This window comes from Acanthochromis polyacanthus, chromosome 1, assembly GCF_021347895.1.
Source record: "Acanthochromis polyacanthus isolate Apoly-LR-REF ecotype Palm Island chromosome 1, KAUST_Apoly_ChrSc, whole genome shotgun sequence".
In the NCBI taxonomy this organism is placed as follows: domain Eukaryota; kingdom Metazoa; phylum Chordata; class Actinopteri; family Pomacentridae; genus Acanthochromis; species Acanthochromis polyacanthus.
The window spans coordinates 51,992,694-52,020,069 of NC_067113.1; the positions used below are offsets into that span (position 1 = coordinate 51,992,694).

A 27,376-nucleotide genomic window follows, 5' to 3' on the forward strand; every position below is an offset into this window, starting at 1 on the left:
GACACCGTGTTGTGTTTTGCTATGAAAGCGCCTCTGTGGTACCTGTGTTTCAAGAAAAATGTTTTTATTATCATTTTTCTTCAGGCTCTGGCCAAGTTGAAGAAACTCCCAGAGACCATCAAAGCCATAATGGATCGGCTGGAACCTGAACTGAAACAGATAGTGAAGAGGTCCACCACTCAAATTGCAGACCATGCTTACCAGAGGGGAGAAAACCTGGCTCAGGAGAGCCAGCCAAGGTAAAGAAGGAAGGCACTATATGAAAATATAAACTATCATGGCTTCATGACAGTATAGAACAGCTGGAGAAGGAAGATTGATACAGAAAAAAATCGAGGAAAGCGGCGGTTAGTATTAAATAGTCAACGAAGAGGGAAAAGGAGATGCAGTCAATAGATAGCCACGAAGAGGAAACTATAGGAAATTGTGTGGAAACATAAAAGCCATCTTTTTAAAATTATAATGTTTGCCTAACATGAGTAGTAACATTAGCAGTGTTTGGAAAAAATGATCACTGCAAACAGCAGTATACAGCTACTGTTGTTAACTCTGAAAAAAGACCTTAATAACACTGCCACTTGTATTCCCATCAGTATTGTATCTATATTAGAGTTTTATTAAGCTGCTTGCGTTCTTATTCTTCTGAAGTCATAGTATTCCCATTAGACTCAATTCACCAGCGTTGTTCAATAAAAGGTGGCCACTCTCCAGCGGTCGGTAAAGACTACGAAGGAATCTTCCGTCCCTGCAGATTCATTCTAATACAGTAGAGCTGTTCATTATGCAAACTTTGCTTAGATAAGTCAACTGTCACTTTTAGTGCTACATGCAGTGGGTCCTTTAGCTATATTTAGAGCTGACAGTAAAGGCAGCAGACGACATGTTTTGAATGCAGTCCCAAGGTGTTCATAGTCAGACAGGCAACCAGGTGTGAAACACAGTAAAGGCTAGGACTGCAGACACACCTGCCTCAGACCATGAAAACAGATACTCTGCTGCTTTAAACGCAGACAAGTCATGGTTAAACACACACAAACAATTTCACACCTGCCGTAGAGCACTGCTACATTTTAAAAAGCAGTCACGTCAGCTCCTGCAGACATACACATACAGTGAACAGACTTGAGAAGCACAGGTCTCAGTCCACTGATCCCGAACCATTTAAGAGGAACGTCTTGTTTTCTGTCAGGGATGTTCTCTCCAGCCTTGTCTGCTTTGCTTCTCCTGTTTCCTGCGGAATCTCATCTGACCTCAATGTAATAGGCCACCATGTAACTCATTCCCACTTCTCCTCCTTACTGATTGTTTTAAGTTTGCCTGCATGTGTATAGACGTGTGAGCGCTTAACACGTTGAGGTGTAGGTGTGTGTGTGTGTGTGTGTGTGTGTGTGTGTGTGTGTGTGTGTGTGTGTGTGTATTTGGATGCAAACACACCTAGTTCTCCCTATGTTCACTTCAATTTAAAGTCAGTGCTTGTTGCTATGGAAACTCCAACCAATGTACCACTTGTAGGGAACAATGGTCTTGAATATTGCACACTATATTTTATAGCACTGCAGACTTGCAGGCAACACTCAACCACTTTATAGCATAAACGGCAGTGTGTGGCTTGCTCTCAGGGGTTTATGTTCTCATTCACATCCTCATGTTCAGCCACAGCAGAAGTTCATTTTCCTTTCTAACTTCTTTTTCCATATCTTACTTTCACAAAGACGCTCCATACAGGTTCCCACTCCATGCACCAAAGTTATTAGCATGTAACACTGATATGTGAGTGGTTGTGTTTAATTTGCATCAAATCAAACTTGAACTCCCCTGCTTCAATTTGCATTACTGAAACGTGTTTCTTTTTTTCTTTGTTATTGCTATATAGGAGATTCTGAATTTAATTGGAATTTAAAGTGATGGACTACTTGAAATACAAAAGAACATTACACTGTGTCCTCAATTATTAGGCAAATTGTATTCCTCAAGATTAATTTTAGTGTTGAACAAACGCCCCGCTCTAGTGTCAATCCAAAGTTGTATTGAATTTCAAACTTGAATGTTTAACAAGGGCAACGTGAGCTTTGTCTTTCTGAGGGGAATGTATACATGTCGCTAATTACTAGGAAGCTGTGGTGATGAATTTCCAGGCAACTCAGTTCAGATTTTCTTTTCCTCAATTCACATGTTTATTCTCATTTTTTTAGATTACGTGCAGCAAATAAATACCACAAAATGGCCAGTGGTATTTTTGGTCGTTGAAATCTATTTAGTAACTAATGTAGCTATGCTTTTTTTGAAAACTGCCATAAGTCTTCCATTCATGGATTCAGTTTCTTGATCTGCTCTAATAAAAGGGCTTTGGGTCAGCGTCTGTTGTTTTAAATTCGGTAAATAAATAAAGACAATTTGTCATGATCAGTGTTTGCTGAAGCTGCAGCCACAGCCTTCTAAGTACTGTTCAGTAAACTGTATTGTCTTCCCAATCTGTAAATCTGATCTATCAAGAGTCATCTCATTCACCTGTCCATGAAGCCATTGAAAATCTCTTTTCAGATATTTCTTTGCCAATCTTGATACTTTAGCTTGTGAATCTTATTTACTGATGGTTCTGTCTCAGCCTTCTTTTCATTGCCTGTGTCCCTGAGCACTTGAAACCTTGTACTTTTGCACTTTGTTCCTTCTTTTTTTTTCTTCTCCATGTGCATTTTGCGAATCTATTGACAAATTACAACAAAACATTTTATTGTCTGGTGCCCTTGCCTCAGCAGTTTAGCTGTTGATTTTTCAAACACTGTTAAATCAGTCTCAAAGGCATTTTTTTTACTTTTATCTCTTAAAGCTGTCTTTTGGCCCATTTTCTTTTTTGCTGTTTGGACCAGCATATTTAAATGTTAGTCTGTCACAGGCTGCATCAAAGAAATGTAAAAGCGTCACTCAGCTTTTTGTAGTGGCTGAACGAACGGCGGAAGAACTGCGCCAAACTTGTCTTTTAGTTCAAATTTAAGCGACAGCAGATCAAATTTATGTCTACTGTACTGGACACAATCACCCCATTTACAATTATAACAAATTACGTAGTTCATTCAGTTCTATTAATTAATACGGACATTTGAAACCTTACAACAGAATGCATGAATACAGAATTCAATTGGAAAACACGAGTCCATTACCCAGAAATGAAGAACCAGCTGGCCAGCTACAATCAAAAAGTAAACTAGACTAGAGACCAGTTTTTCTCTGTTAATAACCACCAATGTACAATTCCAGATTTTTAGTTCCATCCATCAGTTGGCTTGTCAAACCTCCCACCATTGTTTCCTCGGCCTCATCTGTTGCCGACTGTAAGAAGTTTCTCTCCTTTTTTTTCCTCAACAAAATTCACCAAATCTGAGCAAACATGTCCCTTCCAACTTTTCTCATTATTCTTCCTCGTTCCTACCCACATCCTAATTTGCTAGATAGCTTCTGGCCAGTTGATATGGAAATACTCAACCACACTGTGTCCCACATGAAGCACTCATTCAGTCATCTGGATGTCTTTCCGGTGAAATTGTTCAGTGAAATGACAGGGAAAATAGCTCCTCGTCTCCTCCAAATTATTAACAGCTGCTTTTGCTCTGGATGTGTCTCAGATTATTTTAAAATAGCCTGTTATCAGCCTTTTGCTTTTTAAGAAATTTCAACTTGGACTTCGTACACTACACATCCCCAAAGTAGCTCTTGTAAGGGTTACAAATCTATATATGTGGATGGAGACTCTGGACACCCTTCTGTACGGTCCTACCCGACATCGACACAGCTTTTGACACCATAAATCATGCCATGCCAATTAATAGAAGAAATTTCTGTAATGGCTGTCCTCACACCCTTCAAACAGATTTTTTTTTCTTAATCTCAATGCCTTAGTTGCTTCACTGCAACTGCACAGAAAAAGTAGCAGCTCAAGGATCAATTCTTGGACTGTTTCTGTTCTCTGTCTATGCTACCATGTGGCCATATCTTCAATCACAATTATATCTCCTTTCGCTGTTATGCAGATGATACAGCTATATCTCTCATTTAAACCCTGAATGTGACAAGCTGCTCTTCCTACCATGCTGCAGAGCTGATGTCAGAGACTGGACATTACAAAAACTTTCCACAGATTAATTCTGACAACACACAAGTGCTTATCATCAGCCCTGTGCACCTCCATAATCATGTTTCATCAGATCAATGTTATCTTTCAGCAACACAGAAAATTGTCCATGCTTTTATTTCCTGATGTCTGGCCTACTCTAGCATCTTGTTTATCCGCCTCAGAAACCGAAATGTAGCTCAACTTCAGACTGTGCAGAACCCTACAGCCGAAACCAAACATTCATCTCACATCACCCTCCGGTTTTAGCTTCCTTGCGCTGGTTACCAATTTCTTTTAGAATCCATTTTAAAATTCTAGTTATGACTTACATTGCCAGATGCCAGAGTAGATCAGTGAATTCTTAATTCCTTGCTGTCCAGAGAGGTCTCTTAGATCTGCTGGTTTTCAGCATATTTGCTGTTCCGAACTCCTGGTTCAGGGTCAAAGGGTGATTGAGTTTTTGCTGCACTGGAACCTCAGCTTTGAACAGCTTTCCAATTGGTATTCAGTCTGCTGACATTGTTTCTGCTTTTAAATCCTGTTTTAAAACACATTTTTACAGACCTGCCTTTTTTCCAGACAGTTAGTCCCATTTTTTCTTACGTCTTTCATGCAGCTACCTGATTGTAATTTTTTTCCCTACGACATATGTGCATGTGCTTTATTTCTATATTGCACAGATAAACTCAATATTATTTTACCTGAGGCTAAAAAAACCCGATAATCCTTCACACCTTCATATGAATCACTAAAGGCAACACCTGCCCTCATTCTGCAAATATGTCACCCATAGGTGATTTTTTTTTTAGTGCACAGAAGTAATGATAAGGTCAGCACACTCGCATGCCTAATAATTATTCATGTAGTATAAACTGAAAGCCTAAGTGTTTTAAATCACAGCACAGTGAGCACAAGATGGATTGCTTGAGTCTTTTGGGCACTTTTTTTGCCTGTTCACTAGGCCAGTCATTGAAAAAACTGGAATGACAAATCTGTGTAAATGTGTTCCTGCTCTGGACGTCCATTTGCGTCTGACAGCAGGATGACCTGGCTCACTTAATATTCCAGCAGCATTCTTTGACACTCCATAGACCCCTATTTACAGTAATGTAATGATGTGTGACTGACAACCAGTCTAATGATAATCTAATTTGGCTGCTATTGTTGTCCTCCAGAATTAGACACACACAGTCCCACTGTTGGTCAGTTAGACTGTATGTCCTTGTGCTATTTCTCCCGACTGTTCATCAGCCATGTGTGTCAGCTTCGATCCTGAGGGGAAATGAGAAGTGAGGTCTCAAAGAACAGACTATATGGATTAGGATGGCCTCCACTGGGAGATAATGAGGAGGACGAGGCTGTCTACGCTGTGTGTGTCTTCTGTAGGTGTGTGTGAGCTGGAGAGTGTCATTGGAGTATGCTTTAAGACTTAACACAAAACAAGAGGTGACAAGGTCACAGTGGGAAATTTGATCTGTGTGCGTGTGTCCGCTTTTATGCATAAATACACGATCATGTATTGCTTGTCCCTTTCTGAAGGTTGCTGCTCATGCATCATGTATCCTGTGTGTCCTTTTTCTTGTCAGTTCTTCATGTTTATACATGAGGGAGAGATTCCTTCACTCATTGGCATTTCACAGCTCCTCTCTTCACGCCACGAAAACCTTACATTCACTGAGTTATAGCTCATAGTGATTTGTTCTTCCGTTTCTCTCCATTAATAACATTTACTCCATGCTACGGTGAGTGTAGTGACAGACAGCCAACCAAAATGCCCCCTAGCGTAACATCCATCTTGCCTCTGCATTATCTTTATACCTTCTCAGGAAACCTTGGCCTCTTACCAAAACTTTGCTCTCTTTTCTTGTAGCCTTCACATAAGGAGAACTTTGATGCAGTTTGGCTTTAATGAGGCACTTGCACAGGTGCTTCTAAATAAATAGAATATAAGATGGTTATATTGCACTTATCTAGGTTGTTTTCTCCTGACAAATCCTTGCTTTTTGTTGTATCTACTCTAAGATGTATGTCACTTTGGATAAAGGCATCTGCTAAATAGAATTGTAGAAACTGTAAAAGATGGTTTGTTTTGGTGATCACAGCTTTTGTGGAGAGTGTTATTTTGGTTAGCTCTACCTCAGGATGGTCTTCCTTGTGTCATTTAATATTTAGGAAGTCCCCATGCCCTTTTTTTTTTTCAATAATAAAAGTAGAGGAAAGGCTGCAGAATACGCATACGTAAACTGTTCATATATTTTTGACTGTAAGTGTAGGGAGATACTTTTAAGCTGTAGTCTTCCACAAAAAAAGGTTCACTTGCTACTAATTGAATAAAATGTCATTTTAATAGCAGAGGGGAGTACCAAATAATCAGTGTTAGACAAACAGTGTGATTAAATTTACATCAACTGTCATATCTCCCCTAAAACGAAGTGGAAACTCAGTAGCACTGGTGCAGTAGGAACTCATTCAGACTCAACTAATATAACCTGTGTTCCCTCTTTACTTTGAAAGCTTTGTCCTTGTGCTGGAAAGCAGGTATAGCAAAGGCTGCATGAAAGCATTAGCGTAGATGAGGCAACTGTGAGTTTTCAATCCAGAGTGTAGCACTCAGATCAAGTGGAAGGTCAGTTTGGTTTTGACTGCGCTCTCTTCTTCAGCCAGAGCCATTTAGAACTAATGAGAGTGGCTGTTCATTTGAGTCCAGCTTAGGCGGCTCACTAGTTTTTCGATATTCAGCCCAGGTGCTGGGTTATTACTGCAGGTGAAATGTCAAAGTATCTTGCTAAATAGGAAGCTGAATGAAAACAGAGAGCTGCAGTCCCTAATTGAAGATTTTTTTGATTTTTTTTTTTAGGTAGATTATCTGTTGTTACCTCTTAATGTCCTCCGTTTCGTTTGGACATGTTTGGTTCAACATTTAGTCTGCTTTATCTCAATTGTTAGTCAAATACAGATCGGTACAATGCCATTTTATTTACCTCACGTAAAGTGCCTAATTCTGGTAAAATGCTTGTTTGCTGTTCTAAAACTAAAGCATCAGTTTTATTTTTCTTTACAATGGCGCTATCATTTTGTTTGTTGAAATTATGTTTCATCAGCCATAATTTCACTTGAGACGCCTCCTTTCCCATCTCCTGTCTGTGTCTCCATCTACTCCCCACTCTCCTCCTTATTTTTCTCTTTTTCTCCCTCCCTTTCTGCTCTCTCTGGCTCCCTCTGCAGGCTGTTGCTGGAACTGCTGGAGCTTCTGATTGATAAGTTCAAGGCAGTGGCCCAGGCTCACAGTGTGGTGCTGGCCCACCTGCAGCACATCGCGGTGCAGTGTCCGGGTGGGACCCATGAAGAGGACATCAAGCTCTACGACCAGGCGGACGTCTCTGCCAAGATCCAGACAGTCCTGCAGGTCAGTTTTTAGCGACGGTGATGGTAGAAATATACCCATAACACTGAGAGGCAATCTGTGCTTAAAATATTGGAAAGTTTGTGGCAGATATCGAACAGTCATTTGTTCACACATGAAAAAGATGGTACTAAAATAGGTGTTTAAACCTTAGAGACTAAATTAAAATGGAGCTATAAAGATTAAATAGGAATTAAATGTTACTGATCTGCGTGAAGAGCTTGGATAATACAAAACAGTCTTTCAGCCCAGTAAATTATCACCCTCAGGCTTTTATTTTTCTTTCAGTGCCATGGAGATTTGTTCATCATGGATTTATTTTCCACCCTTTTCTTATAGCATTGATTTAATCCCCCACCCCCCACCCACCCTCCTCCACCTCTTACAGTAAATTAATCAGTAGAGAAACTGGCGGCCATGTGATGGATGGCGTTCAATCTGTCAGCAAGAAGTAGCAAGAGAAAAAGACAGGGGAGGCTTGATTGCTTGGATTAATTTTAGGTTCTTTAATTGGCGTGTATTTATGCTGGGTTCTTGATCCCTGCTCCTGTTTGATTGGCTGAGGGGGATGAGCAGCTGCTGAGCTGACCCTATGGTCACTCTCCGAGGAAAATCTGTGGCAGTTGTTGCTCTCAAAGCGATCGGTTTGTGTGTGTCCCTATGTGTGTTTATACCCATAAAAATGCTTTTGTCCATAGTGCTAAATCAAAGGGAGCGATGTCCTTTTTGCTTTCACATGCAAGAACCACGTGTTACTTTGTATACAACATAGTTTCTGTGGCTCTAATATATGGCAAAACGCAAACTCTCTTCGAGAGATGACCTGAATTGCGTTCTTTGTTGCCATGGTAATTCATAGCACAGACTAGTGTTTGTACTGACCATAAAAGAGTAAAAATAAATAAAATGCCACAATGCTGTTGCCCAGTTAAACTGAAAGCACATCTATTTCTAACTTACCCACTGGGGCTTGTCTTCTTCCAATAACTTGATTTGTTTCCAACTGGCATGGACGGATATGCAAATGGCAGAGTGTTTCCATGTATGTATGTGTGTCTTGGAGGGTGTGAATGTGCACAGGAATGTACTGTAATAGCTTTGCCGTACCAGCATAGTTAGCGAAGGCATTAAGCCATTCCCCAGCATGCGGCCACTGCCAACACCCAGTTGCCAGGGGCTCCACTCTCCCCTGGCTCTGTGATGTGAGATAATGTAATCTCTTGATTAGAATACTCATTATGTGAAATGAGGTTTTCTTATTCAGTCACTCGTGTTATTATTTCCTGACCGATTGTATCAATATGAAGGCCCCTCGTCCATCCCTCCCTCCCTCTTGCCATTTCTGTCATCTCTTGCTTCTTGATTCGTCTTTCTCTCCCATTCTGCATTTCCATTTCCCCGGCTCCTTCCTTCCTCATTCCTGCTGCATCTGTATTACAGTCTCTCCATTTCCCAATACCTCGTACGTACCCCTCTTTCTCCTTGTAATTTCCTCCTTAATCTCATTATCTGGCTTTCTTTTTCTTTCTCACAACTCCCACACTCCCTTTCACCCCCTTGGTTAGCCCACTCTGTATTAGAGAGTCACATATCAGCAATGAGAGAAATTAAATTCCTACTGCTCCCACAGTGGCTCTGTTAAATTTTTACTGGATATTGAGCCAGTTCTTATCTCACCTCTTATGACCAACAAAGGGGCAGGAGTCTACTCAGCACTGACCAGGCTTTGGTTATGATCTTTATGTTAGTCTTTCGTCATACATCTCTCCTGAGTTTGTTTTTCTTCAGTTTGGCTTAACTACTGTACCCCTTTTTTTAAACTTTCCAAACTACAAAATGTGCTGTTAAAGTGATACTCCTATAAATAATGTGAGGACCTGAAAAGAAAAGTTGCCCATTGCAAGCTGAGGAAATTCTTGGGCATCTTGTTAGCTCAGTTGAGATAGAGTTTAGACAGAGGCGGCATTTACAATGTGTCCAATAAAGTAGAATTAGTGAGGTGTCGTTTTATCGTTACAGAGAAACCCGTTAAAGCTTTTGCATTTCTACCACTGCAGTTTTAATATCTTTTCCCCCTCTTACAGTTAAATCATTTGAATCCTTTCCTGTCTTGTGCCTCTTATTGCAGTTCGCACATTTGACATGCACAGAAACCGCTCGCTAGGTGTTATTTTTCCCCCCACTTTGAGAGGTGGAGAAACCAGGTTGACCTTTCCACATGACATACCAGTAGACAGATGCAAGAGCTGACAGAAACACAGGGTGCACCCAGTTACAAGGCCTTGGCAGAGAAATGCCGTTCATCAATGTGTGACTGAGGCCCGGTAGGCTTAGAATGGGGAGTGGGTAAACAAGATTTTGAAAGTCAGAATTCATGTAATGGTTCTAATCCCTGTTCAGCAATGCTCAAGATGCTTCTGCTGGTTGTTTATTTCGGTGTAGAAGTATTGATTCAAAGCATAAAAACTGGATGGTAATCAGTAGTATTGATGCTGGAAGGGGTATTTTAATACCACTTCACAATTTTTCAAGTGGCTCTCTGTAGAATGTGTGCGAGTATATCTATTGATTATTTACACCATCATTGAATTTACATTTCTAAGCACACACCACCACATGCTCTGACTGCTTTCTATTTATCCATGACTGCATTTTCCCCCCTTTTCCATCAAAAATATCCTGTTCTTCAAAGCAGTCTGTTTTATCAAAGAAATCACAGTGACTGGATTTTTTGTGCAGTCATAAATGTTTAATGTGCTTCTCTTTTGACTTCAGAAATACACAAAATTAAGACAGTCTGTCAGCATTGCACGTTTAATGCAATGTTCTCTGAGTCAAAACAACATTATGTGCCAAATGGGAAAAAAAAATCGACAAATTTTCTTTGAATTATGACCAAGGTTAAAATCACAATAACTTATTAGGTAACTGAATTACACAGTTCATAAAAGATCCGGTTTTCTTTTTATACCTCGACATGCATTTTTAATTTAGACCACCCAGTGGGAGTGTTATTGAATGTATATTTGGCACAGAGTGTCTCTCACTACTGACGCTCATCACCCTTTGACCTTGTCTGCTGTGCGGTTTGAGGCCTGAAACTTTGTTAATTAGCTTGCCATTTGCGCATTCTGCCAGGATTTGTGGCTGTGTGACTGCGTGCCACGTCCATTTTCTGCTCCGAGTGTGTGACCAGAGTGCAAATCACACTTTTAATGAGTGGCTTCCTCTCTGCAGACAAGGAACTTTGAGACTGATTTTGAAAATATGGATAGATGCTGATGATCTGCCTTCTGAGAGAACTGTTGCCTAGATCATAGAAACTTCACCGCTGTACATTCAGATTTTCTATTGAAGTAACAGATAAGAGCATGACCAGCACGGACTGTTTTTTATGGGGGCTCCCTGCCGTTCTAACACAGTATTCTAGTTTTTGTTCTTTCTGCTATGTGTTTGTGATTATTTTCCAGCTCGTTGTCTTTTTTTTTTTTTTGATTGAGAATAACCCCTATAGCTTAATCAAAATCAGCTTCACCAAAATAAAATATTTTCATTGACATAGATTAACCAAGACAAAGGGGTGTTATGTTTGTGTCAAAAATATGTAATTGTACAAGTGGCTTAAATATGCACTGTATTCTCTTGGCTCATCAACAAAGTGAAAACGAGGCAAATTGAACTGCCAGAGAGCAGCCACAAGACAATGAGCTCTTTTAATTAGATATGAAGCACAGACATCGCTACGTTGTTCTCGCCCAACATTTTAATCAATGTGTCACATTTATTCTGCCCTCCAAAGCACAGTCATATTTACATACTGCTAGAACACAGTGAAGTCTACCATGTCTGTGGTGTCACAAAGGCTCTGCTCTCTCCTTACATCTACTGAATTAAGATCCACATTAAAGTGAAATTGATGCAAATTATGACTGTTGCAAAAGGATGTAAAGATTTTATGCTAGAATTAAAGCACTATTGTGTTTATGTAAAAGGTGTCCACCTTTTAGAAATTCATCGACATATATTGCTTTTAAGGATAGATGTTGTAATGCAACTGGACCGACCAGATACTGTTTTCATGCACATGTAAAGTATTAAATCTGAGAATACGTTTCCATATACTCAGAGACACAAGGTTTGATTACTTTTGAAGGTGCAAAATTGACCTTATTTATGCATTTTGAGCATAAGTAAGGTCAATGTAAATGCTCTGCACTTTTCTAGCTGAGCTAGGTTAAAAAGCACTACAAAAAGCTGCAATCTGGCTGCCAGTCTAGTTATACAACTAGGTTAGTGCAGATGAGTGAATGTTAATGCATATATGCCCCTCCATTTGAAATTGTCAGCCCTCCACGGGCATTTAAACAAACCGAGACTGACACTGCATTGGCAAAATCCAAAGTGCAGGCCTGTCCTCAAGCGGTGCCCTAAAAACCCAAAGGATTTATAAACGTCATATTATTTATTTGTTTCATTTATTTAATTTTACTTATTTATGTACCCTTGTTTTATTTCAACTCGGTGTGAGGAGACGACTGTTTCCAGGCTTGGTTTTTGAGGGTTTGTTTCCACACACTCATGCATTCTGGTCTGTTCACAAGTTGGAACCCAGAAAGTGAAACATGTGAAGCAGAATAGAATAGAATATCATATCATTTATTAGTCACAACAGAAACAGAAACAAGCAGCGAAAACGAGAGACAAGTGAAGTAAAGATGTTCTTTAAGTGGTTCTGAAAAGCTACACAGAGACCCAATAAACACAAATGGTTCCCAGGTCAAGTACTTCATAATAATTTTTACTGTATTGCTACAATTAAAAGAAAGCACTGGATAATTCACTGCAGTGTCAGTGAGCCAGAACATACAAAAATTCACTCTTAACTTAAAGGTTATCATAGTGGTAAGGTTCACTAAATATTTGAGTCAGGTGTAGTGAATAATTATATTCTTTCATATAGATAATCTTCTACTGCACAGGTAATATGTACAGCGATTCTTGCTTTTTTTGACATATACACTTCTTTTCTGAATATCTCATAGAAATAGAAATGAAAAACATATTTATTCATACAGAATAGTAGAAACAAAATTATTGTATTCTCCTTAGGTCTTCGCAACAAGAAATACTTATAACTTCTACCACAGAACATGATGGGGACACAGTAAGGACACAGATAAATGAAAAGGCCTTCAGTGAACATGCAGGCACATCTTCCTCTCCTCTGTCAACAAGATAGCCTTCAAAAGATTGACTAGATGCAGCCCACTCCAGGTGGGAACCCCCGCTGGTTAGCAGGAGTTCAGTGCTGAGAGAGTAGTTGTGGCTGAAGCTCTGTCAGAACTCATGAAGGTTATTGAAGTTTCTGGAACACAATCAATACAGGGTGTATACCAAACCCTTTCTTTGACGGCCAAGGACACTTTAGGCTTTAACTTCAAGCTAGCAGCAAGGGATATCAGTCAATATGTTTTGTGACAAGACACCAGCCAAGGGATTTAGTGGGAAAACAGCCGATTTCAATAAAGCCTTGAGAGGGGAACAAAGTGTTGAGATTGTTCTCTCGGCTGCTTTTAAGAAGACTTAATAAGAAGGGAAGGATGGAAACAAGGAAGGAGAAAATGAAGTGATATTTATTTCTTTAATTTTAGCCAATTGACTGCTGAGTTTACCAAATGACAAGTGCTCACCTGCGAAGCTTTGAGTGATGCTGCCTTAATTGCGTTGATTCTTTGGCTGTTAGGGGCCTTAATGGACAGAATGGAAGATGAGTATACACTTCCTCCAAGCATAAAGGGGGTGACATCAGGGCATTTTAGTTAGGGAGAAATAGATGGGAGTGCTGGTAATGAATTACAAAGTCAGACTTCCATTAAGCTTTTCTCCTTTTTAATTTAACTTAGCACTCAACCCAGCGGACTGATTTAAGTTTGGGATGAGACCCAAGCCGTTCAAGTGCAGAACGAGGTCGGTTGCAATAGTTGTTGATGGAAATGATTCTTTGTCAGGGGAGCCCTTAAGATAGACTTAAGGGGTTTTGAATGTGTTCCCAACCACATACACAAACACACACTCCAGCTGATATGAAGTCTTGAGCTTTGTTTTATTATTTGGTGTGAAGATCCATTCCATGCCCAACATCTTCACATAACCCCTGTTTTGTTTGATTGTTGTTTTTAAAAAATCTATTTGATTCATAGTGAATTCAGGCAGGTTCCTGTTCTATCCTGCTGTTTCTCCATCAACTTTTTGTGACCTTTGCTGAGTTAATGTAGCACAGAAAGTGACCAAGATCCAGCTCAACTCAAAGTATTACTAAAATGATGGAGTTAAATTCATTTGATTGAATTTCAACATGTTGAAACAAACAAAGACATGAGGAAAGAGGTTTGAGTTAATTTCCACATGTCTCCAGTGTTATAGATGTCGAGAGGAGAAGAGAATGTGTTAACATTGTATTTGTGTTATTTCCATTAATTCCCTTTTCAGTTATTTCAGATCATGTCAGTGCTCCAGGTTTTTACTAAATTAGAACAGGCTCCCATTTGGAACTGAGCTGTGGGGCCCATTACTAATTAATACTGTAGACTGTTGAGTTCTGTTGAGTTTCGCGTTGTTGTGAAGCTCTGGGTGCAGTCTCTGAAGCAGATCTTTGCTTTGGCAACTGCAGTCACACTTCTGATCATCCCTGAGCTGGCTGTGAAGGACCTTCACCTTGCTGCATCACTTGCATCATCATTACTGCCTTTTCTGTGCCTTTTGTGTCCCCATTGTCTCCTAATTACCCACCTCTCTATGTGTTTCCACGTATCTCTGGGCCTGCCCCATCTTTTAGTCTCTCTCATTCTGTGCCTGGTTCATCTTCCTAATCTTTTCCAAATCCCCATTTCTTTGTTTGGCACCAGCGTGAGTTCTACTAAAGCTCCTTATTTTCAGTATTCTTTTGTCATGTTTAAGAGCGCCTCACAGAAGAGCTGTTCAGTAAAACACATGTGACAGTAATAGGATCTGTGCTGAGAGTAAAAGTAGTTTAATAGGATTTTATGTGCTTGACCTGATGGGTGAGAGGGAGGAAGAAGAAAGAAAGATGAGATTGTCTTGGTCCTTGGATGGAGACAAGTACAGCATGTCCAGGTCCTGGGAGTAGCTGTGGAGGTTTGCCAAGTCTGGTTTATTGTTTTATTGTTTAGCAAATTGCCACAGTCTTCCACAGAAAGGAGGAACAACTTCAGTGTAAAACAGAACAAACATCTACATATATCAGGGTCATTAATGTTTGAACAAGAGAAAAGCTTTGGTACAAAGCTGTTCTTTAAAAATGCAGTTACAGCGCGTTGAACTTTATTAGTGGGAGACAGAATACAGGCCAAAACTATCCCCACTTGTAAAGTTTTTAATAGACCGACATTTAATGGAACTTCAGATTGATGCTGGTGATATCCTCAGATACTCAGCTAAACGGGCATTGTAGGCTTGAATTCATGATTCCCTGCATTCAGTGCTCAGCCGCTGGGTTGTGCCTCGTTTGTGTGGAGCAAATACTGGGTAGTATGACATGGGTGACTGCAGTTCTATCACATATCACATATAGTAATTTAATAATATTAAATCCTCTGGCAGAACTTAGAGTGGCTGACAGCTAGAGATGGCCTTGACTCAGCACAGTGCTTGGAGTAAAACAGGAAGATAGTATATTTCAAGAAATGCCACAATGCCGTGATTGTCATTTATACCAAGAAACTAAAGCGCAACAAGGATTAAGTCTTCAGCGTCTGAAATTGTTCTGTTTTTGTTGATAATTAGTTTGCACACTGCGCTGCACTGCTGGAAGGAGATATCTCTTCAGCCAATATCTTTCTACTGACTTGAAGCGTGAATAAAAACAAATTTGCACTAGTTTGGCTTTGCAACAAAGTAACTTTGTTATGACCAGTGAAACACTTATCGTTAAGGCAACTCGGTAATGGATAACAAAATAATTGGAAAATTTGAGGTAATGTGAACATAAAATGTGCTTTTGTGAGTTATTAGCTCTGTAATGTGATTTGCTGCTTATTGCAAAGGATTGGTGAGGTCTTCTAAAGCCTGTGCCCTCGCAAGAATTAGTCATAGAGGAGAGGTGGGGAAGCCAACCGTCTTTTTAAACTTCACTTAGAGGTGATAAATCAGCAAATACTAATTAGTTATTTAACACTGTCTCCTCTGTTCTCACTTTGTCTGTCTTCCTTTTCTCTTCCGCCTCTGTCCACCTCCCGTTTCTCATTAGCATTCTGTCCGGTTTTCATCCTCCACCTATAATCCTTTGCTCTTTCTGTTCTCCACAACTCTTTTTCCACCGTTATCTCTCCTTCGGTGTTACTTTCTGCCTCCCATTCCTCTCTGCCTCTATCTTTCTCTCTGTCCTAGCAGTCCAGTTAATTGCCTCCAAAGTTCACTCTGTCTCTGGGCTAATGCAATTTAAGTAGGGTCGGAGCCCCTTCATCAGCCCAGCGCTGGCATTTCATTACGTCTACTTGGGTGTTAGCTTGCAAGCAAGTGGGGGTTTCGCTCCATCAGCTCATCATTAGTAATTAATACACTGATAGGATTAGCTGCAGCACGAGGCGAGTGGCAAGTGGTCGCTCTGGTGTTGCCAGTTGGAGAGGGCATATGTGATATGGCCTCCAGCACTGCCTGCGACAGTGTTGCAGAGTAATTATGTGTGTGGCGGAAGATTGCGTGTTTAGCATGTGTATCTACATGAACATTTGTGACCGAGTGCCATGACCCAAGATTTTTTTAATTTATGTAGGAGCCATTTTTAGTTGCAAAAGTTCACTTTTTTTCAATAAAACAATGTATATATTTTTGGTTGACCATAACTAGAAAGAAACTTTGTCTAATATCCCATTGAAAACTCTAAATGTGCTTGAATGCAACAAAAGAGTTTACCCAAGATACCTGCATTATTTTTTCACGGATGAGCACTCGCAAATGTGTGCTTACGTGTGCACGTGAAATGATATCAATGCGAACACGTGAAGGCTTCCCCATGCATGACGGGGGGGGGGGGTGCTCTCCACAGTGTTAATTACATCATTATGGTTGGGATGGATCTCCATCTGCTCTACCATTACTCCTGTCCCATTCTGGGCTGACCCACACTGCGCCTCAGAATTAGACACACACAGGCTAAATGGCCCTGCTAAATTATGAAGCTATTAGATATGGGAGGCTATTTTAGAACATATGTATTCACACAGAGAGAGAAATGAAGAAGGGTGAGAGAGAAAAGGGAAAAGATGAACTGAGGTAGACAGAGCAAGGGAGGGAAAAAATAGCAATGTGAGAAATGAGAGATGAAGCCCTAAGAGATTTTGAAAAATGAGGGCCAATGAAAGCAACAGAGGGAATGTGCAGATAGAATGATAGAGTAGAGGAAGTGAACTTTCTCTGTCTGCACAGAGTTTCAATGTGCTTGTTCTCGACTATTGTTAGAAGTTGATAAGATTTTTATGAAGCATGATAAGACATTGATGGATTTCACCATGGATCATGCAGACAGATCAGGGAACTAGAGGACAAGAATCTTTACGGTGGCCATCAAAAGCACCCAGTCATGTCAGTGGCCTTCTTTTTTTGTCAAAGTTTAGATTTTGTTTTGTTTTTCAGGGTTTGTGATGCATGTTCAATAAATTTTGCTTAAAATCTCTAATTGCAATTTTACATCAAATGTGATATGAAAATGGAAGAAGCCAGTAAAATGTTTGTGCAGTGATACAACAAAACAGAATGGTAAAGATGCGAATAAATGGTTGTCTCGCTGCATCTATCACTAGAACTGTGGCTGTTGTTTGTTTGAAATTGGTACCAGACTACAAGTTTTAGAAAATCAGTGTATCACTCCATGTATTTGAGCTAGGAAGAGAAAACTGGAAATACTTCTATTACCTTGATTCTTATGCTTCTTTAGCTTTTGACAGTGTTTTCTGTGTGGTTTAGGTTCTGCTTATGGAGTATCTGGATGTGAAGAACAGCCGCAGTGCCACAGAGCCGTCGGCTCAGCTCTCCTATGCCAGCACTGGCAGTGAGTTTGCTGCTTTTTTTGCAAAGAAGAAACCACAGCGTGCCAAGCAGTCGCTCTTCAAGTAAGGATCACGCTCTTTTATCTATGGTTTGTGCTTGCTAAGAAGCAACAGACATAAAGAATTATATTATCCTGTATGTATGAAATCAGTTTTGTAGACATTGCACATTTTCATTCGTTTTTTTCTCTCTCTATGGACAGAGCTTGACTTCCATTATTTGACATTCACACCTTTCCTCATTAGTCTGTCATGTGTAAGACCAACATAAAGCTATTATCTTCTAATATGTTGTAAGCATCATGAAGACAATTATGTGTCTCAGTAAGACACTATCTAAAATCTGGACCACGACAGAGCCAAATGAGCTATGTAACTTCAGCTTAATTGAGTTTCGTAGTTGAGACTTTGAGATTGAGACCAGCTATTCTCGACTGTACCTGCAGAGCAGTGAATTTTTTTCGTATTAGTAGCACAGAAGGGATGACAGGGGAGCGGATGAATGAATGCCACAGGGCTCTTAGTGAATTTATTAAGTCAAAGGCTTATTAAGTTCATTAAATCAGGACCCTCTCTAAACAATGAAGTCCAAGGGCTTCAGGTTACCATTAATCAACCCAGTAATAACTAATTAGGTATGTTTATAGCCTATACATACTTGTAAATAAGGAGGAGGTAGGGTCTAGTAATTAATTCATATTGAAAACAAGTACTATAACAAGCAGATTACTAATAAATTAATGTTTTGCTGATTTCAGAGATGCTGAAGGCTCTTACACTATTGTTGTTTTCAACAAATAGAATGTTTTAATTGTCATAATTACTGAAAAATTGCCATTTCACATGTATGTTTTTTTTTGTGGTGTAATGTTTATTACTTCTGAATCAAATTACGAAATAAAATGCATCACAACCTCTGCATATAATCCCCCTCCCACCTAAACCCAGGAATTTTCATCACCACTTCATAATTAACATTGTTGTTAACATAAACATACTTATCATATGCAGGGGACACAAATATTTCCAGCAAAAGGAAATTTAATAAAAAAAATCTTTTAAGTAAAGTAAAACGGGGAAGTACAAAACAAATATTTTTGTCCATGCAGAGATTAGTACACTAATCAGAAAACATGTGACTCCCCACAGAATGTTGCACATATTAGGTGAAGTATTTTTGGATTTTTTTGATTTGCCTTCGCAAGCCCAATCTTGGATTGATGTCACACCCCACAGTCTTCCAACTCCTGAGAAAAAATCTGCCAATTAATCACAGTTATTATGCTGTTTTCCTCCTACTAAGACTGGTACACCTAAAACAAAAATCTGGGAATAAATGTATCTCTGAAGTCTTGTGAGTCTTATTTTCTCAATCCTCGAACTTCATCAAATAAGCTTAAAATTTGAATCTGAAAGTGGCCTTCCTCTTAATCTAGGTGTAAATATGGAGGGGGTTTACATTTTGTATGATGAATATCACTGGTTTTGTGAGATTAATAACATAGATTTACTTTATTAGCATCAACCAAAACAAACGCATCTGTATTATATTAATATCCATGCATCTCTATATTATGCTGTTGTGTTGCGTGCCCACTTGTCGATCCTTTTTTTTTTTGGTGTTTTGCAGGTTTGAATCATCTTCCCATGCCATCAGCATGAGTGCCTACCTGAGAGAGCAGAGGCGAGAACTCTACAGCAAGAGTGGAGAATTACAAGGTGAGGAGAGGGATGGAGGGATGAACGGAAGGGAGAGATGGAGAGAGAGCTACCTAATAGCTGGGATGGATAAGCGTGCATAGATAGTGAGATGAAAAGAGGGAAATAGAGATGACGGGGCCAGAAGGTGTGGATGTATTGACAGAGCAACGAAAAAGGCGGGGAAATATGGTCGAGAAGAAACGATAAATTGGACAGGGTTTGCAGTGAGTGGGATAATGCAGGAGAGAAAAGAGCAGCATGAACATAGAGTGAAGGTTGAGGTCGGAGGAAATGATGAAATGAGCGAGGGAGGTTAGAGTGGATGGGCTGACAAGAAAAAGTAAGCAGCCGAACAAACAGAGATCTACAAGATTGCCGAAAACGGATAGTCACAGATAGATGCATGAGTGGAGGTATTCTAAAGAGGAGGAAAACAGGTGCTTTGAATGGAAGCAGGATAGAAAAGACAAGTGGTGAAAGGTGATTTGGTCATGTCTGGCTATGAGATGGAGGGACTCAGGCAGACAGCGATGGAGAGATTTTGGGAGACGGAAGAGGTGGAATGGAGAGCATGAGAGGAGACTACGGTGCTGTGGAGATAGCAAGGGCATGTTGCAGTTTGAGAAGTTGCACTTAGGAAGAGAAAGGCAGACAACAGGAGTCTGGAGAGGGAAACGGCGAAAGAGAAAGAGATTGACGAGATGCAGAGAGCGGGGTGACTTTGCAGAATCCGCCTACAGGGAGAGGCCTTGAAAACCTCTCACTCACACATTCACACACAAAATAGCACAGTGAGTGAGCTACACAACCAGACCCTGGAGAGTCTAAACTGTTCTGCTGCCCCTACTCTCACTCTCTCTCTCTGCCTATGACCTTGAGGTTTCAATCAGCAATGCCTGACAGCGCTGTTTGCTGCTGTCTGTTGCTATTCCGATTTTCAGAGCAGGCTCCTTGTTGACATTGTACGGATAAAATGAAAACGGGAGGAGGTGGACCCAAACGACAATAGTAAAATTTAATTTTTAAATGTCTGTCATGGTCCTTTGACAATATCTGCACAACTGTTAATGACTGTCAGGGTTAAATACATCATTTTTCTACAATTAGACTTGTCTTTGTATTTAACTTAACCAAAGAATGGCTGACTTAGACATTACAATGCAGGCTGTAGTTCTTTTCTTGACAAGAAATGCCACTCAGACAGCAGCGAGTCTGTAAATATATGCAAAATGTACTGCCTCAGCTCTCCCCAGCTACAAAAAGAACAGCATTGATTAACTGTGGATAAAGGAAAACCCCCAAATGGTCTTCACATAACGGCTCACTTTTTTTCCCCTCCATCTGTCGGTGCCTCAGAAAGAAGGTGGAAAAATATTTTTTTGACTGACTGAATGCCTCGGAGCGTTTATAAGAAGATGAGATTTCTCTGGGCTTTCATTTCACCTGTCACAATGCGTAGCACCGACCACAAGCCCAGGCCAGGGCCTGAATGGCTGAAAAGAGATTGAAGGAGTAAGAAATCATTTAGAAAGTGAAATAAGTCGACTGTGATGTAGGGAGGGGAAAGATGGATGGAGGGAAGGAGGGAGAAGGAGGAAGGTTAAAAGTCATTGTTTTCATCAGGGTCCAGCGAAGAAGCCATTAAGAGATTTCTGAAGGAAGAAATTAGAAAAATATGTATTGAGACAGTGTGGAAGGGGACTTTTTACTCTCTCTTCAAATTAAACTTACTGTAGGGAGGGAGGGAGAGGAAAAGAGTTAGAAATGAGAGATTGAGTTGATGAATTCTTCTGGCTCCGGGATTACTCAACACTTAAAGCTTAGTCATGTGTGTCTTTCAGTCTCTCTACTTGGAGTTTCCTAAACTCTTTTTTTTTTTTTCTCCCCTCAACGGTCTGCTTCAAGTCAATATAGTTATTAACTCAAACGCACACCAACACAGTCTTGGAAATACGAGTTTGATTGTTCATTTTTAAATCCAGCTATGCACCGCTAACAAATGCATAAAAATGGTAATGCACAAAACAGAATACAGAGTCACAACTAGAGATTCTCATGTAGTTTTGCAAAAGCTTCTGCTGTATTTGCCGCATTTTGCACTTTTGAGTGACACTTTCTCGGAAATCCACCAAGGTGGAATTTCAGGGCCACTATTCATAATAATTCTCAGTTAATAGCTGCTAATAATAATCTGACAAATGGAATAAACATATTAAGCAAACACATACTTGAATGCAGAATCAATCTAAGCACAACATCCGTCAGCCACAACATAACTCCAAATTTCTGATTATACAGGAATCATTTCATAACTTGATTGCAATTCTGCTGATTGATTCTTAAACAATTTCACTTGCAGTAGCTCATCAATAGTGTACTGCAAACACCTACTAAATGTCTACTGCTATCCGTCCGCTCCATTAGTCACTAAAGCTAAATGCTTGCATGTCTTCCCGTCTCCTAATGCATTTGTCTTATTAAATTGTAGGTTTGTTCTCAGTTAAACTGTTGTCGAGTTGCTTGATGAGCAGATAAACGGCACACATTGTGTGATATTGCCTTGTAGCAAAATCACCTTAATTTAGCAAATGCTGCAAAACATTACAGTAGCTGTGTAAGTAAGTATGGAGATATAAACAAGAAAAAGAGACCACCGTTGTTACATTATTTTATCTAGTTTTATGTTTCTTCGCGTTTAGCCATTCTGTAAAACTAGCATTTCACTAGTGAAGAATACTGCTTTCAACAGAGTGGCAGTGGAATGTAGCAAAGGGGAGGGAAAAACTTGACTTCACTGTTTTTCTTTTTATATTGCTTGCTTAGGGTTTTATCCATTAGCCTGATCTTGTTTATTATTTGTCAGTATGACATTTGCGTCATTGTAAAGCACTTTCAATGGCGCTACACAAACAAAGTTAATGCTATAATTTTTATTGCGTAAACAGGGATTTTTTTTCCTCTTCTAGACTGTGTACAGAACACATGCACTTTCAGTAACTATTATTCTTGTTGAGGCACTATACATCTGACTAAAGTAGCTTATCCACCATTAACGGAGTGGATATGTGGTTAGGTTGTGTGTGTGCAGACCTTAACTATTAAAAATTATGAGTCATTCCACGAAACCGGTGCCTTTTCAACTTTGAAAATGTAAAATTTAAACTATATTTAATTTTTATTTTTTAAGTAGCCAGGAATCACAGAAGGTCTAAAATGACAGGAAACTATATTGTGCCATCTCAGGCTGTGTTATTTAATATTTGTTAATTATGTCAAATCCTGTTACTGTGGAAAGGTAACAGGGTTGACAGTAACAGGGTTGACCATTTTAAACTAATTTGCTTGTAGCTAGCTAAAATAAATGCTAGTTAAAGTGCAAGCTATGTACTTTGAAAGATAATTACTTGTAGATATTGATTATATTTTGAAAAATAGAAAATTGATTATGTTTATATGTTAAAAACTGGTAACAGGATTGACGTTGTATGCTTGTCCCCCCTGGTTAAACCTTGAAAAAACTTCAAAATACCAAATCAGAGATGAGAGAAACTTACTTGTCAATGAGCTGTTAGCATCCTGGTTCCGAGATGATGCAACCTCCTTTAAATCCTGTCAAATCTGGAATGTACCATTATTTTTAGAGGGTTTTTTTAGTTAGGGTAACAGGGTTGACACGAAATCAGGGGACGCCGATAAATTGGTAATTTATAATGGTTAATATATATTATTATTACCAAAAACACTGTTTTACAATAAGATCATACTTTAAACTACATGTAAATGTAAAAATTTTAACATTTTGCCTACATTTTACAAATGAAAAGTCCTGTACACATACAACAATAACAGTGAGGGACAGGCCAAAAACCTCACCCTCGTCAGCATGAAAGTAATTTAAATTAATTAAAATAACATTTCACTGACTTTAATTTGATGTTATAATAAGGAGAGAAGACAGGGTAATGTTATATTTTTAAATGAAATATTAATTTGTTGTTATCATAATTGTATGACTGATTATTTCTTGGGGACGCAAAAGGCACTGATTTCATGGAACGACCCTTATGGTAACCTTTCTAATTATTAAGTGATTGTTTCATGTGATAGACAGGTGGACAGTAGTGAAGGAAATACTCAAATCTTTTATTTAGGTAAAAATATGAATACTACACTCTATTACTTTAAGTAGAAGTCTCAAAGTATAGTCAAGAAAATGTATAATGGAGTTTAAAGTAACAGTACTCAACACAGAAAACTGTCGTGTAACTGTTCTACTGTAATAAATTATATTACATCATTTGATTATTGTTTCTCATGCATTAATGTAAAAGCAGTTGCAGTAACCCTAACCATCAATCAGACATCATTAATATACATATGATACCCAGTCCTAGATATTACAAATGAATTTTAAACCCATTAGAAATGTGCATGTGTAGATAGGTTTCAAAACCTATTACACAAGGTCCATATTAATGGCGCTGCTTTAATTTTTACCTACTAAAGATCTGGGAGGTTGTAAAAAGATACGTGATATATTGTAACCTCTTAGAGCAAATAATGAATTTTATATTAATGTGATTACGCAGACAATATTAGCGATACTTGATGTGTCATTGGCATATACACAGACAAGTGACAAATTAAAGTAGAAACCTGAACTCTTGGCCCCTATATTGACCAAATCAGCCAGCAGAATATCCTCACTGTAGCAGTCAAGGATTCAGATCTTAACTTTAATTTGCCCTCCGTCTCATAGATGTATCTGCTGTACATATATAACACTATATATGGCTGATATATTGTGCACTCGTAGAACTTTTTATGAAATCACATCAATATAAAACGCATTACTTGCTCTGAGATGTTACAATATTTCATGTGTCTTTGCACAACTTCCCAGATCTTCTGTAAGTAAAGATCAGAGCAGAGGCATTAATGTCGACTTTGTGTAATGGTTCCGCAACCTCTCCACGCTCGCATATCTGTAATGGGTTTGAAATTAATCTGTAATATCTGTAATTTATGTCTCCCGAGCGTTGCATGGACCCGCTATATATCATTACGCACATGCACACGGCTACGCATATCTACATGCCTCACATACACATGCAAACACACAGGGGGACTTAATTGCTTGCCTTCTCATCTTGTATGCTTCAATTAATCCAACGCTTCATCTAAAGACTTTATTATGGCTCCATATGTGGCCACATCTGGAATGTGTGATGTGAACGTATGTAGTGTGACTGCCAGTTAAGAATATGTATGCAGCGTTCATGTATACACCAGATCCTCAGCTGTCTGAATGTGTGTATACTGTGTGAGGGCATGCAAAGCTTCGAATCAAAGAACCCCATCCAGACTCGATCACATTTCCCATGAATAAATGATGAAAATAACAATTTTCCAGCTATAGATGTGTTACCATTCCCCCATATTGTTCTGCATGTCTCAGAACCGCTAGACTTTTACATCCTGGCCCGCTGCTTTTTTATTGCCTCTCTGTTGTGTGTCGGCATCGGAGTACCCCAGTGGTCATCTGGGAGGTGAAGTGTGAATATATCTCAATAACTACTGCAGTCTTGCAACATGCCGTAATGCATTTACAGCCTGTCTTTTTAAAAAAAAAATTTTTTATTTCTCTTTGTGTCGTGGCCGTTCATTGTGTTTTGCACGATATTGCCTTGGCCCCTGGGCAAGTGAAACCCGCCCCCTGTGATCGCTGTGCACAAAGACTACCTATCACCACAATGCTTGCATGAAAACAAACACGCACATTTTAAACTTGGCAATTTCCCTGCAGACGTGCACACACACACACACACACACACACACACCCATTCCCAACTCTCCCATCTCTGACCTCCCTCTACTCCAAAAAAATGCGTTCATAATCAACTCGGTTCCACATCTATTTCACACATTCCCTGTTTTGCTTTTGATATTCAAATCGACTTGTTCACAGTGTGTCTGGCGAAGAAAACAGCCTGACTGACTCCCTACACAAGCAATCTAGTTACAAACAACTCTCCTTCTGCCCACCCCTTAATACCTAACGCTAAGTTTGTTGTAGAGAAAAAAAAAAGCCAATGCTGTATTAGTTTTTGTATAATAGCATCATATTCCCATGACAGAGAACCGACATGGGATGGAGGGAGAGAGTGGGGGTGACCAGAAGTGGTGTTCCGTGTCAAGCTGATTTGTGCACCCCAATGGGGAGGGGAGGGAGAAGAGGTGCAAATGGAAAAATGTCTAGCGGGGTGGAGGTGATAGTGGGTGGGATATTGGGGGGTGAAGCTGGCAGATGTTGAAAGCCACGTGTTCATGTAAGTGTGTGTGTGTTTGTTTGTACGGCGAAGTAACAAACCACGTGTTCCTGCCAAGTGATGTGTGATATTACACTCTTAGAGATTGCGGAGTGTGGGCTGTATTATGTTAAGGGGAAGGTCAGTTTTCAGAGGCTTGGACTTATCAGAAAGGTAGCAGGGGGAAGTTTTGAAGAGACGCATCACCCTCATCGACTGCCACCCAAAAGAAGCTAATATCGCACCTTCATTTAAAAAGCTCCAATCCAATCCATGTTTTTCACATGCAACCTAATTCTGAGGCACATCAACACAACAATCAGATCCTCTCAGGTCACACTTCAGAAGACCCTCACATCAATTTTTATTGTAGAATCACCGACTTGCCTTTTCAATTATTCTTCTTCCTCCAGTCATTCGTTCCCCTTATTCGTTGGCAGATTTCAAGGATAATGGTTGTTCACTAATCTTGTGGAGTGATCAATACTTGACTTCCACTGACTTTGCAATTATAATTTATCATATTTATAAATGGAATCTTGGATGGAATTGAACTTTGTCGGCAAAAAGGTCAATAATTATTATAGGATTACGGCGCTGGAATGTCGAATACTCCTGCTTAGCTACTGTTGATGCTCCTGATTCTCATTTTTATTTCCTTTCCCCCACTTCTTGCTTTTTTTCTTATGCATTCATGTTCCGTCCCGATTTGATGTTTTTGTGTTCGTCTTCCTTTTTTGGTGTTGAATTTCTCATGCGCTTTGTAAACTGAGAATTTAATAGATGCTGTGTGTGGGTGTGTAGGAGTTTCAACATGGAAGATTCAATAAACAAATCATAAACAAATTCAATCCTGTCAAAGTAAGCATGGTGCATGCCTAATATAGAGCCAGTGTAAGTAAATATCGGCTAAATGATTTGAGTGAATATAGTAGCATGATTTTCTGAGGAAAATTACACAAAATGTGAACTAATAGAACAGTTTTTTCCCCCCAGGATCCTCATGTTTGTACTAGATTGTGGAACTGATTTCTATTTTAGCTGTATGTACTCAGGCTGCTTTAAATTCTTAATTAGATACTCTGTGCTGTAAAATACCAATTATACTCTATTTTCAATAAACCCTATGTCTCTCTTCCAAGACTTTATTTGCATCATTTGTTCTCTTCGTGCAAACAAATAAATTTGATAGGCATGAAATATAGTAAGTAAGCAATATTATATTCTTAGCTTTGTTAATTTGGAGGTTTTTGACACTCTTCTGAAATGTTAGCCCAATCTCAGCTTACAGTAAATTTAGGGAAATACAACACAATGAAGGTTCTTTTTCTTAAACGTAAACACCCACTCTGGTATTAATCCTTTTTTTTATCTTTTATTTTTACCTTGGTAACATGCCCATATGGTGTTTTCTTTATGCACTATAACAAGCAACATTATTTGACAAAAATCTAGTCAGTCCCATATATGAGCAGTTCTGTCTTGAAGCTACAGTGTACTGATGACAAAAACACAGATTCAGATACTCAGGGTTTCGTACACAACAAACTGAAGGAACCAATCCCGTCAACTTGCATTCGTTGCTTTCTATAACATGTTTGGCTGAATTACTCGAATAACAATACTTGCAGTTGTGTGACATAGTTTTACAGGTTTTTTTTAGCAGAGTTGTAGGTGAGCTGGTGAGCTTGAGAGAGAGGCCGGAGCTTCATATTTTCTACGATTCTGAAGGAAGCAGCTGTGTTAGATTATGCCTAAGCTATTTTAAAGTGGGAATTTTCTGAGAAAGAAA

At 39.3% G+C, this 27,376-nt stretch overlaps 1 protein-coding gene across 1 annotated transcript in view; it reads left to right on the forward strand.

The window, feature by feature from the left end:
- The window catches only part of exoc4 (exocyst complex component 4), a 149,277-nt gene that overhangs the window by 16,885 nt on the left and 105,016 nt on the right, over positions 1 to 27,376 (forward strand). The window contains exons 7-10 of the mRNA XM_022195671.2: positions 85 to 239; positions 7,334 to 7,514; positions 17,493 to 17,638; positions 19,206 to 19,294. Coding sequence (XP_022051363.1) covers positions 85 to 239; positions 7,334 to 7,514; positions 17,493 to 17,638; positions 19,206 to 19,294 — 571 coding nt within the window. The remainder of the gene's footprint in view (positions 1 to 84; positions 240 to 7,333; positions 7,515 to 17,492; positions 17,639 to 19,205; positions 19,295 to 27,376) is intronic.